Source organism: Hippopotamus amphibius, chromosome 4 (assembly GCF_030028045.1).
Source record: "Hippopotamus amphibius kiboko isolate mHipAmp2 chromosome 4, mHipAmp2.hap2, whole genome shotgun sequence".
Taxonomy (NCBI): Eukaryota; Metazoa; Chordata; class Mammalia; order Artiodactyla; family Hippopotamidae; genus Hippopotamus; species Hippopotamus amphibius.
This window is the reverse complement of record NC_080189.1, coordinates 77,656,053-77,673,324: the sequence shown is the minus strand read 5'-3', so window position 1 is coordinate 77,673,324 and position 17,272 is coordinate 77,656,053. Positions and strand designations below refer to the sequence as shown.

Below are 17,272 nucleotides of genomic sequence, written 5' to 3'. Positions count from 1 at the left end.
AATGCTTTGGCAATGGGTATTCAAAAATTATTTGTCATTCTGTCTACTTTTGTGACTTTTTTTTTGGCCACACCACTCGGCATTTGCGATCTTAGTTCCCCAACCAGGGATGGAACCTGTGCCCCCTGCTTTGAAAGTGTGGAATCTTACCCACTGGACCGCCAGGGAAGTCCCAACTTTTGTGAATTTTTGAAGTTTCCATATAAAAAATGGGGAGAAAAAATTCCTCTAGGTTATGGGTCCCTAGTAATCAGCTCATGTACTTGCCAAATCGTCCCTCAGCTAGGGTCTCTGAGAAACTGGGAGCTTGAGCTAGAGCAGCCCTCAGGCAGCCATACCTTCTCCAGGGGTATGTGTGTGTATGTGTAAGTATTTGTATAGCTGAAATGAAAATTTAAAGAAACGATTCTTACTACAAGCAGTGGATTCTGATTTTTTTTTTATTCTGTTTTTTTTTTATTTTTTTATTTTAAACTGCTGGTCATGACCTACTAAACTGCTTTTATAACTAAATTGATTCTGTAGGTGTCACAGCCATAATATGGTTAACACAGTGAATTTGGGCCTCTGTATCCTGTTTTCTTTCCTCTTGGGTAGTTGTCACAGTGATTCGTGGGTGGCAGTCTGGCACCTTGGGGTGAGGAGGCCAGAAGACCACCGCAGGAGGTATCTGGTAGAGACCGGATGTCAGGTCATCAGTAGATGAGTCCAGAATAACTGGCAAACATGAGGCTCATTTCTCTTCTGGTTTGGAGAATTACCATTTATGTAGTATCGTGTATTTATTAATTTTCTGCATTAGGAACTGTAGATTCCCTGGGCTTCTTCATTCAGATTGGTAATCCACTGACCATGATAATTTAGATTCAGAAAGCACATCAGAACCTTATCGTACTTTTCTATTTCTGCTCTGAGTGTTGTTTGAGAGGAAGATAGTATAGGGGAAAACGTTTCTGTGACCCGTAGTACTGCAGTGGGGGTCTGCTCTGAAATGAGAAGGGCATCAGCATTCTGCCCTGTGAGACATGGGACAAGTGCCTTCTGTACCCAGTAGGTTTGGTCACTGCAGTTACTGTTGGTCTTTTGTTTCTTCATTTCTGTCAGCAATAATAAGCCAACTGCCCCATCCTCATCACCACTCTGTGGTGTGATTCAGTTAAGTACTGTAGATTTAGCTAATCGGTGTGAAATCAACCTATTCACTTCTTAAATTTAATCAATTAATTAATTATTTAATTTATTTGGCTGCGTCGGGTCTTAGTTGTAGCACCCAGGATCTTTGTTGTGGCATGCAGAATCTTTCCTTGTGGCATGAGGGCTCTAGAGTGCTCGGGCTCAGTAGTTGCGATGCACAGACTTAGTTGCCCCGAGGCACATGGGATCATAGTTCCCCAACCAGGGATCAAACCTGCCTCCCCTGCATTGGAAGGTGGATTCTTAACCACTGGACCACAAGGAAGTCCCTTTTGTATTTATTTATTTGAGTGCCTATTTCATGCTTAGTACATTGAGAAGGGCTGAGGACATTGCATTTTATTTGGAGAGTAAGCTGCTCACACCATGTTAGAGAATGAGAAAGGAGAGACACAGGTGGGTATTGGCTAATTCCACGCAGGGGGCCATGTGATATGCAGAAGCAGGAGAGATGCTGGGAGGGCTTGGGGCCCTGGGTGTGGGGGGGGTAGAGTTTGGTTTTGGTCCCATGTGCAGCTGAAACCTTTGGAGGTTTTCATTCATTCCTTTAAGAACCGTTCATTGGCACTGACTGTACACCAGGTGCAGATGCTGGGGAGACAAATGAGCTCTGTGGCTGCAGAGCTCAGAGGACAGATGAGGGGGGATCATAGGAAGTGTAATTTGATAAGAGTGAATAAGGAGACCTTTTTATTGTGAAGACAGCAAGTACTAGCGTAGAGGCCAGAAGACCACCGCAGGAGGTATCTGGTAGAGACCAGACGTCAGGCCATCAGTAGACGAGTCCAGAATAACTGACAAACATGAGGCTCATTCCTCTTCTAGTTTGGAGAATTACCATTTATGTATGAGGGTGAAACAAAAATTATCCACACTCCGGTTATATTAAAACTTATATTGGCTGCATTGTCTTATCAGCGCTTCCCATTCAAGGCTACTGTCTCTCCAGTCGCTGCTGTGCATGTGTGAACTTGTTACATCGGTTCATTTGTAACTGCGGTGCTGTGCGAGCAAAAATGGGTGCCTCACTTGGGATTTGCACAAAAGAAGAGCAGTGTGCAGTGATTCATTTTTTGTGGTCTGAGGGTGTACCTGGTGCCATTATTTATCAAAGACTTTGTGCGCAGTATGGAGACAGTGTTTTGTCGTGAAGAAGTGTGTATGAATGGATAGAGAAGTTCAAGGAAGGTTGAACAAGTGTTAGCCATCAAGAAGGAGCCAGACTCTCTTCTTTTTTTAAAAATAAATTATTTATTTATTTATTTATTGGCTGTGCTGAGTCTTCGTTGCTGCGAGTGGGCTTCCTCTAGAGCGGGGGCTACTCTTCGTTGTGGTGTGTGGGCTTCTCATTGCGGTGGCTTCTCTTGTAGCAGAGCATAGGCTCTAGGTGCTTGGGCTTTACTAGTTGCGACACACGGGCTCAATAGTTGTGGCTCACGGGCTCTAGAGTGCTGGCTCAGTAGTTGTGGTGCACGGGCTTAGTTGCTCCAAGGCATGTGGAATCTTCCTGGTCCAGGGATCGAACCTGAGTCTCCCGCAGTGGCCGGCGGATTCTTTTTTTTCTTTTTTCTTTTTTTAAGCTCTTTATTGGAATATAATTGCTTTACACTGTTGTGCCAGTTTTTGCTGTATAACAAAGTGAATCACCTGTATTTATACATATATCCCCTCCCTCCTGTGATTCCTTCCCACCTTCCCTATCCCAGCCCTCTAAGTCATTCACCCATCATGGAGTTGATTGCCCTGTGTTATGCAGCAGCTTCCCAGTAGCTGTCTGTTTTACATTTCGTAGTGTATGTATGTCAGTGCTGTTCTCTCACTTTGTCCCGGCTTCGCCTTCACCCCACCCCCACGTCCTCAAGTCTGTTCTCTACATCTGCATATTTGTTCTTGCCCTGTCACTGGGTTCATCAGTACCATTTTTTTTAGATTCCGTATATATGAGTTAGCATACGGTATTTGTTCTTCTCTTTTTGGCTTACTTCGCTCCGTATGACAGACTGTAGGTCCATCTACCTCCCTACAGATAACTCAATTTCATTCCTTTTTATTACTGAGTAATATTCCATTGCATATATGTGCCACATCTTCTTTATCCATTCATCTGTTGGTGGGCATTTGGGTTGCTTCCATGTCCTGGCTGTTGTAAATAGTGCTGCAGTGAGCATTGTGGTCCGTGTTTCTTTTTGGGTTATGGTTTTCTCTGGGTATATGCCCAGTAGTGGGATTGCTGGGTCATACAGTAGTTCCATTTTTAGTTTTTTAAGAAACCTCCATACTGTTTTTCATAGTGGCTGTACCAATTTACATTCCCACCAACAGTGCAGGAGAGTTCCCTTTTCTCTGCACCCTCTCCAGCATTTATTGTTTCTAGATGTTTTGATGATGGCCATTCTGACCGGTGTGAGGTGATACCTCATGTGGCTTTGACTTGCATTTCTCTAATGATTAGTGATGTTGAGCATCTTTTCATGTATTTGTTAGGCATCTGCATGTCTTCTTTGGAGAATTGTCTATTTAGGTCTTCCAGCAGGTGGATTCTTAACCACTGCGCCACCAGGGAAGTCCCAGATTCACTTTTTTTTTTAAAGCTTTTTAAAATAATTAATTAATTAATTTTATTGGCTGTATTGGGTCTTTTTTGCTGTGCGCAGGCTTTCTTTTAGTTACGGTGGGTGGGGGCTACTCTTCGTTGTGGTGTGCGGACTCCTCATTGCCGTGGCTTCTCTTGTTGCGGAGCACGGGCTCTAGGCTTGTGGGCCTCAGTAGTTGCAGCACATGGGCTCAATAGTTGTGGCTCACGGGCTTAGTTGCTCCACAGCATGTGGGATCTTCCTGGAGCAGGGATTGAACCTGTGTCCCCTGCATTGGCAGGCGGATTCTTACCCACTGTGCCACCTAGGAAGCCCCCAGATTCACTTTTGATGAAGTGAAGACAGTGGCACATTTGTGGCTCGCAGCTTAGCCTAAAACATTTTTCAACAAGGGAATACAAAAGCTTGCTGACAGATGGACAATGTGTATTGAAAAACAAGGAGATTATGTCGAAAAATGATGTATTTGCCTTTTCTGAAAGTTATTTAAAATAAATTCTACAGCCAGAGTGTGGATAATTTTTGACTTACCCTCATAGTATCATGTATTTATTAATGAAGCCCCCGTGCCCCAGCATCAGATATCATCGATGCATGGGCAGCCTGTTTCAGGTATGCTTTTTCCTCATCGACTCCCTGCTCCCCAGGTGTTATGGGCTGAACTGTGCCCCACCCCCCAATTCATATCGTGAAGCCCTGACCTCCAGTACTTCAGAATTGGTCTGCATTTGGAGATTGGGCCTTTGAAGGGGTGATTAAGTATAAAGGAGGTCACTGGGGTGGGCCCTAATCTCATATGACTAATGTCTTTATAAGAAGAGGAAATTTGGACAAAGAGACACCAGGAATGTGCATTCAGTAGAAACGGTGTAAGGATCAGGGAGAAAGTAGCTGTTTCCAAGCTGAGGAAGAGGCTTCGGGAGAAACCAGCCCTGCTGACACCTTGGTCTTGGATACCCAGCCTCCGGGAGGAGAGAATAAATATCCGTTGTTGAAGCCACCAGGTCTGTGGAGCATTGTTCAGGCAGACTAAGACCGTGGGTTATTTTAGAGCAGACCCTGGACATCAAGCTGATGTGACAAGAGTCTACAGCAGTCAGTCATCTGCTGGGACCGTTTCGGTGGGAAACGGCACTAATATAGATTAGTGCTGGTCTCAGTCTAGCCTGGAGGGTCTGAGGACATGGACTCCACTGTCGCCTTCGACATGGACAAGCTACTCAAAGTGGCAGGACCACCTGCACGTGCCCTGTGTGGGCCGCAAACTCACTGCGATCATGTGGCCTTGGGTCTGTAGCAGGGGATTGGGCTGAGCCATGTTTGCCCAGCCTCCGTGCCATTGTCCTGACCCACAATCTTTATGGGCACTTTTACTGCTCTGTTCTCTTTTTCCTATCCCTCAGTCCAAGGCCAGCGGCTGTTCTTCAAATGTGGCGCTCAGGTTTAATGGTTATGCAGTTGCGAGGGAGTTTAGATTTGGATTTGTCCATTTAGTAGGAGTAACAAGGACATTTTTTCTTAGCTCTGTGCCAGTGCCAAAAATGTTACAGTTTTTCCTCCTAAGTGTGCCTGAACAGTAGCACTTTTCTGCTGGATTGTGTTAAGAATTAGGGCATTTGATCACAGGCCTTAGATGCGTGCAGTGCCATGAAAGTAAATCCTCTTTAATGACTTCAGTAGTAAGTTGGAATTTGGGCTTTTGTTTGAGGCTTAGGATGGCGAACTGCAGTGTGTATCTTGTAACCCAGGAGGTGGAAAGAATAGTTGAATTCTGAAAGTGAGAAAAATAGTCAGTCTGACCCTGTTGTGTTACCTGGTGTGGGAGTCACCCACTTGGGGTGGGAGATGCTATTTCACCTGTGTTGTTACTTGTGACTCTGAGAAGAGAGAAATTTTTACACAGTGGGGATACAGTTTTCTCAATTTAATGCCTTGGACAGACCTACCATGTCAGATATGTTATCTTACTTGTCAATGTCAGGAAATGTTCCATGTCTGACTGTGTCTTAAGTGTTTTATCACCGCTGATAGACATGTCACTAACTAGCTCTTACATTTTATGTTCTGAAATATGCACAGTAGCTGAAGCAGACCTGCCCGCAGTACATCTGATGTCAGACTTATTTCAGGCTCTGTTCTAAGGCTCCTTTTCCCTAATAATTGTGCATCTTCAGCCCTACTTCTTGGGAGAAGAGTATACAGCCACAGTCTGCTTCCCTCTGTCCCCCAAGCATTTTGTTATGAAAAGTTTTGAATACACCAAAGTTGGAAGAATTTTATGGCAGATACCCATATACCTACTGCCTAGATTCTGCCGTTAATGTTTGCTATATTTGTTTTATCCCATATCTACCCATGTCTTCATGCTTCCACCCATCCATCAACCCATTTTATTTTTCTGATGCATTTCAGAGTAAATTGCAGACATCAGTTCACTTTGATCTAAACACTTCAGCCTGCATATCATTAACTAGAGTTCAATATTTGTTTACAATTTTGCTGTAAAATTTATGTATGGTGAAATGTACAAATCTTAAATGTACATTAGCTAAATTGTGACAAAAGCATACACCTTTGTAACCCAAACCCCTGTCAAGAAATAGACCATGGGATTTCCCTGATGGCACAGTGGTTAAGAATCTGCCTGCCAATGCAGGGGACACGGTTCGAGCCCTGCTCAAGCAAGATCCCACATACCTCAGAGCAGCTAAGCCCATGCACCACAACTACTGAGCCCATGTGCCGCAACTGCTGAAGCCCGAGTGCCTAGAAACCATGCTCTGCAACAAGAGAAGCCTGCTTATGGCAACGAAGAATAGCGCCCGCTTGCCACAACTAGAGAAAGCCTGCGTGCAGCAACCAAGACCCAACACAGCCAGTAAATAAATAAAGAAATAAAGAAATAGGTAAATAAATTTATTTAAAAAAAAAAGAAATAGACCATAACCATCGATCAGAAAGTTCCCTTATGCCTCTTAGGAAGTCGCTTTCCCAGGCAACCATTGTTCTGTATTTCCACTGTAGGTTATTGCTGTTTGGATTAGTTTCTAATATAGATTAGTGCTGTCTGAATTAGTTTTATCTGCTCTAGAACTCGATGCAAATGGATTCATACAATATACATATATTCTTGTGTGCAAGGATCTCTTTACTCAGCATAATGTTTTTGAGTTTCATCCATAATGTTGTGTGTATCAGTTGTTGCTGAGTAGTATTCTGTTGTATGCATACACCACAATTTCTTGATCCGTCACCTGTTGTCAGACATTTGGGTTCTTTTTAGTTTTGGATTATAATGAAAAGCTGCTATGAACATCTGTGAATAACTCATTGTGTGGACATATCTTGTCATTTCTCTTGGACAAATACCTAATAATGGAATTGTCTAGTTGTATAGGAACTATATATTTAACTTTATAAAACACTGCCAAACTGTTTCCTCCTGAATTTTTGTCTGCTAATTCTGTCAGCTATTGAGAGAGGGGAGTGTTAAATCTCTGGTTATTGTAGATTTGCCAGTTTCTCCCCGTGGTTTTGTTTGTTTTGGCTTTGTGTATTTTTGAAGCTCTGTACTTAAGTTTATATACATTTAGGATTACAATTTCTTGAAATGGCTCTTTTTCATTATGAAATGACCATCTTTATTTCTGGTAATCCTTTTTTTGAAATCTACTTTGTCTGATATTAACATAGCTACACCAGCTGCATGTTTGCATGGTGTCTTTCAACATGTCTGTAAATCTGTATTTAAACTGCATCTTTTATAAACAGCATAGTTGTTATATCTTTTTATCTGGCCTGACAATTTCTGCCTTTTTCTGCTATTTATATGTGTATATGTATATATATGTGTGTATATATATATATTTTTTTTTTCTCTTAACTGAGGGTGCCTAACTTTTCTTTTTATTTATTTATTTGGCTGTGCCAGGTCTTGGTTGCAGCACATGGCATCTTCGTTGTGACATGCAAGCTTCTTTGGTTGCGGCATGTGGACTTTAGTTGCGGCATGTGGGCTTCTTAGTTGCGGCACTCGGACTTCTTAGTTGAGGAATGTGGGAACTTTGGTTGTGGCATGTGGGCTCCTTAGCTGCAGCATGTGGACGCCTTAGTTGCGGCATGTGAACTCTTCGTTGCGGCATGGTTACAGGATCTAGTTCCCTGACCAGGGATTGAACCCGGGCCCCTGCATTGGGAGTGCAGAGTCTTACCCACTGGACTACCAGGGAAGTCCCTCTGTCTTTTGGATTGAGTATTTTTAGTATTCCATTCTATTGCTAACTGCTCTTTAGTTGTATCTCCTCTAAGGATTACAATCCACGTCCACAACTCGTCACAGACTTCCATAAGTTAATGTCATACCATTTCTTGTCAAATGTAAGAAACTTTCAGCAGTATCATTCCGTTTATACTTCTTCATGTCATTTGTATAACTTTGATATAAATTTTATTTCTATACACATTAGAAATTCAACATTATATTATTTTTGCAATTGATTTGTCACCTTTTTATATTGAAATAGTTTTAAATTTACATGAGAGTTGCAGAAATAGTACACAGAGCACTCGTAAACATTCCACCCAGATCCTTCAATTGTTAACATTTCTGAACCAGTTAAGAATAAATTGCAGACATGATGCCCCATGACCCTTTATCCTTCAGTGTGTATTTCCCAGGTACAAGGATGCTCCAGCCTCATCTCACTAAAAGCATGCCAGTCAGGAAATTAACATCAATCCAGTATTACCGTCTAATTCACGGACCCCATCCAAACTTGCTGATTGATGTCAATTTGCCCCAACTGTGATCACTTGCCAGGTTTCTTTATTTTAAACTTGCTATTCTACTCACAAAATAATTCTTCACTATCATTATTTACTTTGAAGCACAAATTGTCCCAAATTCGATGAGTAGGAGCTACTTTAAACTGGTTCTGGTGTCTTTTTTTTTTTTCATTGTGATGAAAACCCATAACATTCAATATACTATCTTAACAATTTTTAATGGATAGTGCAGTCATGTTAAGTATATTCACATTATTGTGTGTCTGGTGTCTCGTGACAAGTCCCCATTATTCTTTGAGTTCTTGGTTACATTTGCTGCAAGATGTTCCATGTTATTCTCATACTTTCCCATTCAGCCCTGAGCTTGACATTTGTCCAAGGAGCATTCGTTGCTTTCATTGGAAATATTTAGAAACCAAGATTTAGTCAGTAGATATGCTTATTGCTGCTGGGGTGTTATTACTTCTAGATCCTAGTGTTCATAACCCTGATCTGTGAGAGGGTTTTTCTGATAAAATCTACTGTTCTGTTTTGGGAATAAGAACCTCTTTGGGGTCATTTTTTCTTGACAGTATTTTTTGGAGATCTTTCATTATGGGTACGTGATTTCTTTATTCTTCTTTAGAGCTGAATGTCCTTTTCTTCTATGGATTAATATAATTCATTTATTTATTTTTATAAATTTATTTTTTTATTGGTTGCATTGGGTCTTTGTTGCTGCGTGCGGGCTTTCTCTAATTGCAGAGAGCAAGGCTACTCTTTGTTGCAGTGCGCAGGCTTCTCATTGCAGTGGCTTCTCTTGTTGTGGAGCGCGGGCTTCAGTAGTTGTGGCACATGGGCTCAATAGTTGTGGCTCTCGGGCTCTAGAGCACAGGCTCAGTTGTTGCAGCGCACGGGCTTAGTAGCTCCGCGGCATGTGGGATCTTCTCGGACCAGGGCTTGAACCTGTGTCCCCTGCATTGGCAGGTGGATTCTTAGCTATTGTGCCACCAGGGAAGGCCCAAATATAATTCATTTAAACAGTAGCCTGTTTATGGACTTTTAGATTGTCATTTTGCTCTAACAAAATTATATTAGCTTTTTACTAACCTTTCACCTGTGTGTAAATGCACTTGTCAGGAGAGCGTATGTACACTTGTGATTTTATGGATATGGACAAATTGTTCCCCATAGTGATTGTACCAGTTTTTATTCTTAACGGCAGGTTATGATGAGAGTGCTTATTTTTGAATACCCTTGCCCACATAGCACATTTCCAAGCTTTTGAATATTGGCCAAGCTGATAGATGAAAATGGCATTTGCTAATAATTTTGGATTTTATTTTCCAAAGTGCACTTAAAAGTTTTTCTTACTAAAAATACATTCATATCTTAGAAAAATAACAAAATATAGTCCAAGAAGAATAATGGAAAAAAATCCTATCCACTAGAAACAACTGTTACTAGAAATGCTTTTCAGATTGCTTTCCTGTGTGTGTATACTTTTCTGTGTTTGCATACATAGTCTTATTTCTTTGCTGTCGTTGATTTCAAACACTTGCTTAGTGCCCACTAGGTACAGTGATTTCTGGGGAGCTACTTGCTGCTTTCCTGAATCTCCCTTACCATCTGGTGGGGGGTGGGGCGTGTTGTCTCAGTGCTGTGAGATTGAGAGACCTGAGTGCTGTTAGAAGGGGCAGAGGGGACTTCCCTGGTGGCGCAGTGGTTAAGAATCCACCTGCCAATGCAGGGGACATGGCTTCAAGCCCTGGTCTGGGAAGATCTCACATGCCGAGGAGCAACTAAGCCTGTGTGCCACAACTATTGAAGCCCACGCGCCTAGAGCCCGTGCTCCACAACAAGAGAAGCCACTGCAATGAGAAGCCTGCACAATGCAACAAAGAGTAGCCCTTGCTTGCCACAACTAGAGAAAGCCCGCACACAGAAACGAAGACCCAGTGCAGCCTAAATAAATAAATAAAATAAAAACTGCAGGACAAAGTAATTTAAAAATGCTTAAAAAAAGAAAAAGAATGGAGTTATTTAGCCTGAAAGTGTAACTGATTATAGATATCCCTTCCAAAGAGTGGATTGTCTCTCTCTCTCTCTTTTTTAAAAATTTATTTATTTTTATTGGCTGCTTTTGGTCTTTGTTGCTGCACACAGGCTTTCTCTCACTGCAACGAGCAGGGCTACTCTTCATTGTGGTGCGTAGGCTCCTCATTGTGGTGGCTTCTCGTTGCAGAGCACGGACTCTAGGTGCGTAGGCTTCAGTAGTTGTGGCACATAGGCTCAATAGTTGTGGTGCACGGCCTTACTTGCTCCGCCGCATGTGGTATCTTCCTGGAGCAGAGATCGTGTCCCCTGCATTGGCAGGAGGATTCTTAACCACTGCGCCACCTAGGAAGTCCCAAAGAGTCTATTGTCTCTTAAGAGATATCTGTGGACCCTGTTTCTGGGGTGACCCTCCTGTGTGTATATGAACTTTGGTTCCCTCCCAGAGCTGTATTTTTGTCATAACTACCAGAGGCAGAAAAACCTATTGTGGCACTTTCTGTTGGTAGTATTTTATCACCTGGAATACTGTGGGAAGAAGACATTCCACAACCATGAATTTCCTGGAGTACCAAATATCCGCTAGGGAAAATCTTATTTCCAGAGGCTCCCCAGTGCCACATCCCTTTGGGGGAAGGGGTACGATTTGACTTTTTTGAAAAATGTTCTGGAAAACTCTTCCTGCCTTATCTCCTTTCAGCAGTGGAGTGTGGTGTTCTGCCCTCCCTGTCTTCTTTCTTCTTCCATTTTTGGATCCCAGATGCAGGCTAAGTTAATCGCACGTGATTGGTTCCTGCCAGCCCTCTCTGGTGCTTTCTGTTGGTTTTATTTATTCATTCAGACTACTCATTGCTGCACGCAGGCTTTCTCTAGTTGAGGTGAGAGGGGACTACCCTTCATTGTGGTGCATGGGCTTCTCTTGCTGCAGAGCACAGGCTCTAGGTGTGCAGGCTTCAATAGTTGCAGTGTGTGGGCTCAGTAGTTGTGGTGTGGGGATTCTAGGGCACGTGGACTTCAGTAGTTGGGGCACATGGGCTTAGTTGCTCCGTGGCATGTGGGATCTTCCTGGAACAGGGATCAAATCCATGTCCCCTGCATTGGCAGGTGGATTCTTAACCACTGAGCCACCAGGGAAGCCCCAGAGATTTAAATAAAAGCAAAAATAATTAAGCCGTAAAGATACTAGGCAAAAATATGGGTGAATTTTTCAGTGATCTGGAAGATGAGGAAACTTTTTTTTTTTTGGTCACATTGCATGGCTTGTGGAATCTTAGTTTCCCTACCAGGGATCAAACCCGGCGGGACCTCAGTAGGGAAAGCACAGAGTTTTAACCCTGGACCTCCAGGGAAGTCCCGAGGAAACTTTCTTTCTTAACTATTCAAAATTCAGAGCAATGAGGGAAAAGACCAGAAGATCTGAGGACAAAAACAAAGTAAAAAGACAACAAATTGAGAAAAAAATATTTGCAACTTATAAAACAAAAAATAAATATCCTATATATAAGGTGCTTCTAAAAATGGGGAAAACAAGCTAAGGACCTCAGAGGAAGAAACAAGTTAAAAGATGGGAACAGACAACTCACTGAAAAAGAAATTCAAATGGCTTTAAAATGTTTGAAAAGGCAACTCACACGCTTGTATAATAAGGGAAATACAAATTAAGAGCACACTGAGCTATGGTTTCTCACCTTTCAGGCCAGCAGAAATCCCTACTTGGTCAGGCACGAGGAGCCAGCCAGCACAGCCCCTGACAGGGCATAAGGGGTGAACTCTGGTGCCCTGACTGACCCAGCATCCCCCTCCCAGAAACCTTCCCCAAGGAAACATTGGCAAAAACACGAAGCTGTTTGTGCACCAGGCTGTTCATTTTGGCCGCATTCCATCCTAGGGCGCAGGCTCACTAAACCGTGCTGCGGCCACACAGCGGGATGGGAGACAGCGTGGGGCCCTGCGCCCGGGCTCCAGGACGCACTTGTGTGTGGACCTGTACTCGCTGTGATCACTCGTAGGTGATCATCTGGTGGGGAGCAGGTGACCTCTCAGCACGGGCCTTGTAAGTTTGGACCGTGTAACGATTTACAATATTACAAATTGAATCCAAACGTTAAAAAAAAAATCACTTAAAAAAACCAAAAGCAAAGTTTTAATAAAAATGGCAAAATCCAACAAAAAACAAAGCCCCACAGAGAAAAGTTATTTCAGGTAATTGTAGCAATTCAACGGCAGGCCGGCAGTGGGACATGAATTAAGGACAAGAAAAACAAGAAAGAAACTTTAAACAAGTTGTTTTCAGTCATCATTTTATTAGTAATAATACTGGTATTATTGCAACCATTACATATGTTTTAGGATAAAGTGGAACTATAGTTATATTAACATTACACACCGGCTTTCGCCATAGGAGGAATGTGTGGGTGCAGATAATACCAAAGAAGGTAATCAGTAATCCTATAATCCTAAATTTGAATTGGAAGTATCACTCTGAACTCATGAGGTTTTTCTCTTAAACACAGAAGGCTTATTTCCTCACTCTCTGGTGTGAAGTCCTAGGAGGCAGTGAGTGCCCTCGGTGAGTGGTGATGGGCCTGAAAGAGCACTTTCCTCTGGAAGCAGCAGTGGCCAGTTCCAGGTCTGAGGAGCCCTCGGTGGCTGCCAGGGTCCACTTTGAAGAGGCTGCCGCTGGCCAGGGGTGGGACAGTTGGAGCGTCCATAAGATGATGACTAATGGATTGTTTACCTTGGGCGATTCCAAGGAACCGGCATTGCTTTGAAAGCTAGGCTGAAGAGAAAGGCTGATGCATTTAACCTGACTTTTCTGAATGATCTGTACCTCAGGGTGACCAGATAGTTGAGGAGGTAAAAGGTCTCTTTATGTAAATATTTTATTTAACGACTCAAGATAAGTCCTGGGGGCTGCTCTGCATCCTGAGGTCTCTGAATCTCACTCCTGGTTCCCTTTCCCTCAGGGTCACCTGGTTCTGCTCTGCAGGCGCAGCTTTTAGAGAGGATAAATCGGAGTCCAGACGGTACCCGCGGTGCCCTGTGTCTCTAAAGAGATAAAGGGATAGTCCAGTCAATACCAGATGTTTATTCAAACAAATCTAGTGCGGTACTGATTTCCTGGTTTACTGTACTTTCTACATCTGTGGCATATATAGTAGTAATTGAGGCATGAAATTATTGTTCTGAACCAGTCTTTTCAGAACCAAGAAATACTAAACTTTGTTACAGTTTAAATTGAACTATATGAACTAGCCATTATTATGGGCAGAAAACTGTTGAAAATTAGCACTTTGATTTGATCCAATCAAATCTAATATTAGTAGAATTTTGTTATGTTTTGAGCTGTGAGTATGGTCACTAACGGTCACTCTAATTCACTAGAACAGTTAACTAAGTAGCCTCTCCTATTTGCACCCTTTCTGGAACATCTAGAGAATGTAAGGGTCTTCATCATCAACAAACCCAACTTCTCTTTTTCAGGATCAGATTTGACCCTGAAGAAGTTAAAGTGAGCTTACTCAGGGACACACTCTTCAGTTTCACAGTTGTGTCCTGGAGGCAGGTAGAGGCTTTCGTAGGCTGATAGTCATGGAGAAGGTGTGCTCTGCCCAGGCCCCCTGGACTGCTCTGCCCTGAAGCAGGCAACAGCCAGGTCTGCGGGTCCCGCCACGTAGGTGACGCTGCGTGGTCAGGAGGGGGAGCCCCAGCAGTGCTCTCAGCTTGCTTGCCGACTCTTTCTAACTTGGTCATTTGGGTTTGCAGAATGTTTGGGTTTCCAAAATAATGTCTTTCAGCTGACTACACGGTACTGGCTAGAAATGTGGGGAGGCCACCCCTGGGCTCTGCGTGCTAGAGGTAATAAGGAAGATGTGCTGGTTTAGTAAGAAGATGCACTGGTTTAATGAGTCTGTGCACTGGTTTAGTAAGAAGATGGGCTGGTTTAGTAAGAAGATGTGCTGATTTAGTAAGAAGATGGGCTGGTTTAGTAAGAAGATCTGCTGGTTTAGTAAGAAGATGGGCTTGTTTAATTAGAAGATGGGCTGGTTCATTAAGAAGATGTGCTGGTTTAGTAAGGAAGATGTGCTTGTTTAGTAAGAAGATAGGCTGGTTTAGTTAGAAAATGTGCTGGTTCAGTAAGGAGATATGCAAGTTTAGGTAGAAGATGGGCTGGATTTAGTAACAAGATGTGCAGGTTCAGTGAAAAGATATGCTGGTTTAATTAGAAGATGAGCTGGTTCAGTAAGGAGTTGTGGAGGTTTAGGTAGAAGATGCGCTTGTTTAGTATGAAGATGTGTGGGCTTACTTTACGTCTTTTCGTGCACGCAGCCTGTTTGGATTTTGCCAGCAGTTTTAGGGTGTTGCCTGCCTCTTTAACTTTTTTAAAAAACTGTAAACAGCTTCAGTGGGGTTTGCAGAAGGAAGCTGTGGTTTCTGGTCTTCCTGTTCATTTACATGTTTTTTTCAGAGGGAGGGCTAACATCTGACCATATTTTTCAACAAGATCAGAAGTGAGCAGAGGAGAATGCACAGTAACTGTCGGCAGAGGGGGAGGAACCAGAATTCCTCCACAGAAATTCCTCCTCAGACAGACTTTCCAGCGGGGTGTACCATGGAAAACGAGGTAGGTGCAAACCCAGCCTGGAAAGAGCCATCTAGAACGATCGTTTGGGTCCTGTGACCTTTGCTTTGGGAAGGCGGGGTGGAGGATTCCTGCTGGCTTCCGGGTCTGAGAACCAGCGGCTTTGGTGGCCAGTGAGCAAGATGAGGAGCTCTTTGTAGGTTGTTGGGTTTGTCCATCTTCACTTAAGGAGTAAGAGGCTGTAGGTGTCAGGTCTGCTGTGGAAGAGCAATGTTCATGTGGGTTTGTAGTCAGTTAGGACCCAAGATCCGAGTTGGAAGATGATTTAGGGAAGAGGTCAAGAAAGAGGGCACTCACAGTCGCAGACTCACGCCTGGAATTTCCTCCGTGATGCCCAAGGGAGGACGAGGGGTGCTATGTGCCTGGCAGGAGGGGCCTTGGCCGCCGCGTGGGGGGTCAGGCGCTGTATGTGTCACTGGAGCAAACTGCCGTAGTGGAGGAGGTCAGGTTCACGCCTAGTCCTGAGATGGGGAACTTGAGGTCTGTAGGAGATCCTTGGGCGTGGGCTGTGTCCGTGCTCCTTTTTTGGGCCTCCTCAGTACCTAAGAAAGATTCTTTTTCTGTTGGTAGGTGCTTAAGTACTTTTTAAAAAAATAGCGAATCTGTAGACTTGCTGATGTCTATACCACAGGGAGTGCTGGAAGTTAGTTGGAGTTAAGATAGGTGATGTGGCATGCATGCAGGTTTAAACAGTGGCGCTTGCAGGAGAGGATTTGTCGGGGTGCCGCGCGCACTTGGGTAGATGTCATCTGTGGGGAGTAGCTGCTGGCTTGCCCAGCTGGACAGAACTGTGACTCTGCCTGGCCCACACTCCGGCCTTGGTGTCTCTCCCCGGTGTTGTCCCGTAGCCCTGCAGAGCCTGATCCCTGCCGAGCAGTCCCCCTCTCTCTCCCTCAGCAGGAGGGGCCCTGGAGCAGGGATGGGGGTCCCTCAAGGTACAGCCCCAGTGCCAGGCACATGCTAAGTGCCCATTAGACATTTGCTGAATGCTGAACTGAGGGACCCCAGGGCCTTGCACTTGAAGCGTTTGTTCAGGGGCAGGTTTGTATTATTAGCTAAAGGAGTAAATAAGGGTACGTGAACACTGTATTGAGGCATTCGAGGTGCCCAGCTTGGGTTTCCTTCTTTCATTGCGACACACTGTCTCCAGAACGTGCTGAGCTGGGCACTGTGGACGTGGAGTGGGTTGTTATGTGTCACCTTATTATTCACTTTGGTCCCCAAGTAGAGGCCACTGTCCCACAAGTGGCTGTGCTGGTTCCTTCAGCACATGCATTTCTTATTGTAAATTAATAAACAGACGCTCTGATAGAGAAGTTAGCCTCTGAGAATTTGTTTAGGAGATGCAGTTACTTGGAGCCTGGTCACCCCAAGTGAGATTCTAAGTCAGTCTTTAATCTAACAATACCCAAGGCCAGCCTGGCCCCTGGGCTTTCCTCTAGGAAAGCGCTAAGCGGGCCAGAGTTTGTGTGTGTGTGTCTGTCTGTGTGTGTAACAAAGAGCTACATTTGAGGTTTCCAACTTCGAAAGTTGTTTCAAGCGTAAGATAGAAAATACTGCAAGAATATCGTAAGGGTCTAGGGATCGCTTCTGAGCCAGTTCAGAAGTTCCGCACAGTCTAAAGAGCAGCGTGTCTTCCACATGAGCAGTCTGCAGTTGCCAGACAGGGCCTCTGAAGCTCCGCATCACCTCCCTGGCTCTGCACCCTGGACCCTCTGTTGGTTCCTTCAACACTCAGGGCCCCGTTTCTTCACGAGAGACTGGGGCACAGATGCACCCCGGGTGGCACTGAGTGCCAGGGCTCCATTCACGAGGAGAACCCGCATTTGGTGCTGTGCTCCTTCCAGGGGCTCAGAGATTACAAAATCACTTCAGTGATAATGAACGTGAGCGCTCAATAAAAATACCTGTTGAGTGAAGGATGAGCAATCACACGGGCTAAAACCACTTTTTGAAACTATTGATTTGGAGGCTATTCCAGTGAATTAAGAATCCACGATCGTTTAATGGAACCCTGATTCTG

The 17,272-nt window shown here is 44.0% G+C and overlaps 1 protein-coding gene and 1 non-coding gene across 13 annotated transcripts in view; one reads left to right on the top strand and one right to left on the bottom strand.

The window, feature by feature from the left end:
• Nucleotides 1-17,272, top strand: part of CCM2 (CCM2 scaffold protein) — a 56,678-nt gene that overhangs the window by 3,571 nt on the left and 35,835 nt on the right. For 6 of the 12 annotated variants that reach the window (XM_057732377.1, XM_057732375.1, XM_057732368.1 and 3 more), the window contains exon 2: nt 15,112-15,231. The exons of 2 other annotated variants lie outside the window; for them this stretch is intronic. In XM_057732377.1, the coding sequence (XP_057588360.1) occupies nt 15,112-15,231 (120 nt within the window). Of the gene's footprint in view, nt 1-15,075; nt 15,232-17,272 lie in introns of all 12 variants that reach the window. 4 more of the 12 variants (XM_057732370.1, XM_057732372.1, XM_057732369.1 and 1 more) reach the window with 1 other exon arrangement.
• Nucleotides 7,946-8,017, bottom strand: TRNAG-CCC (transfer RNA glycine (anticodon CCC)). The gene has a single exon. It is a non-coding gene; the product is annotated as a tRNA-Gly (tRNA).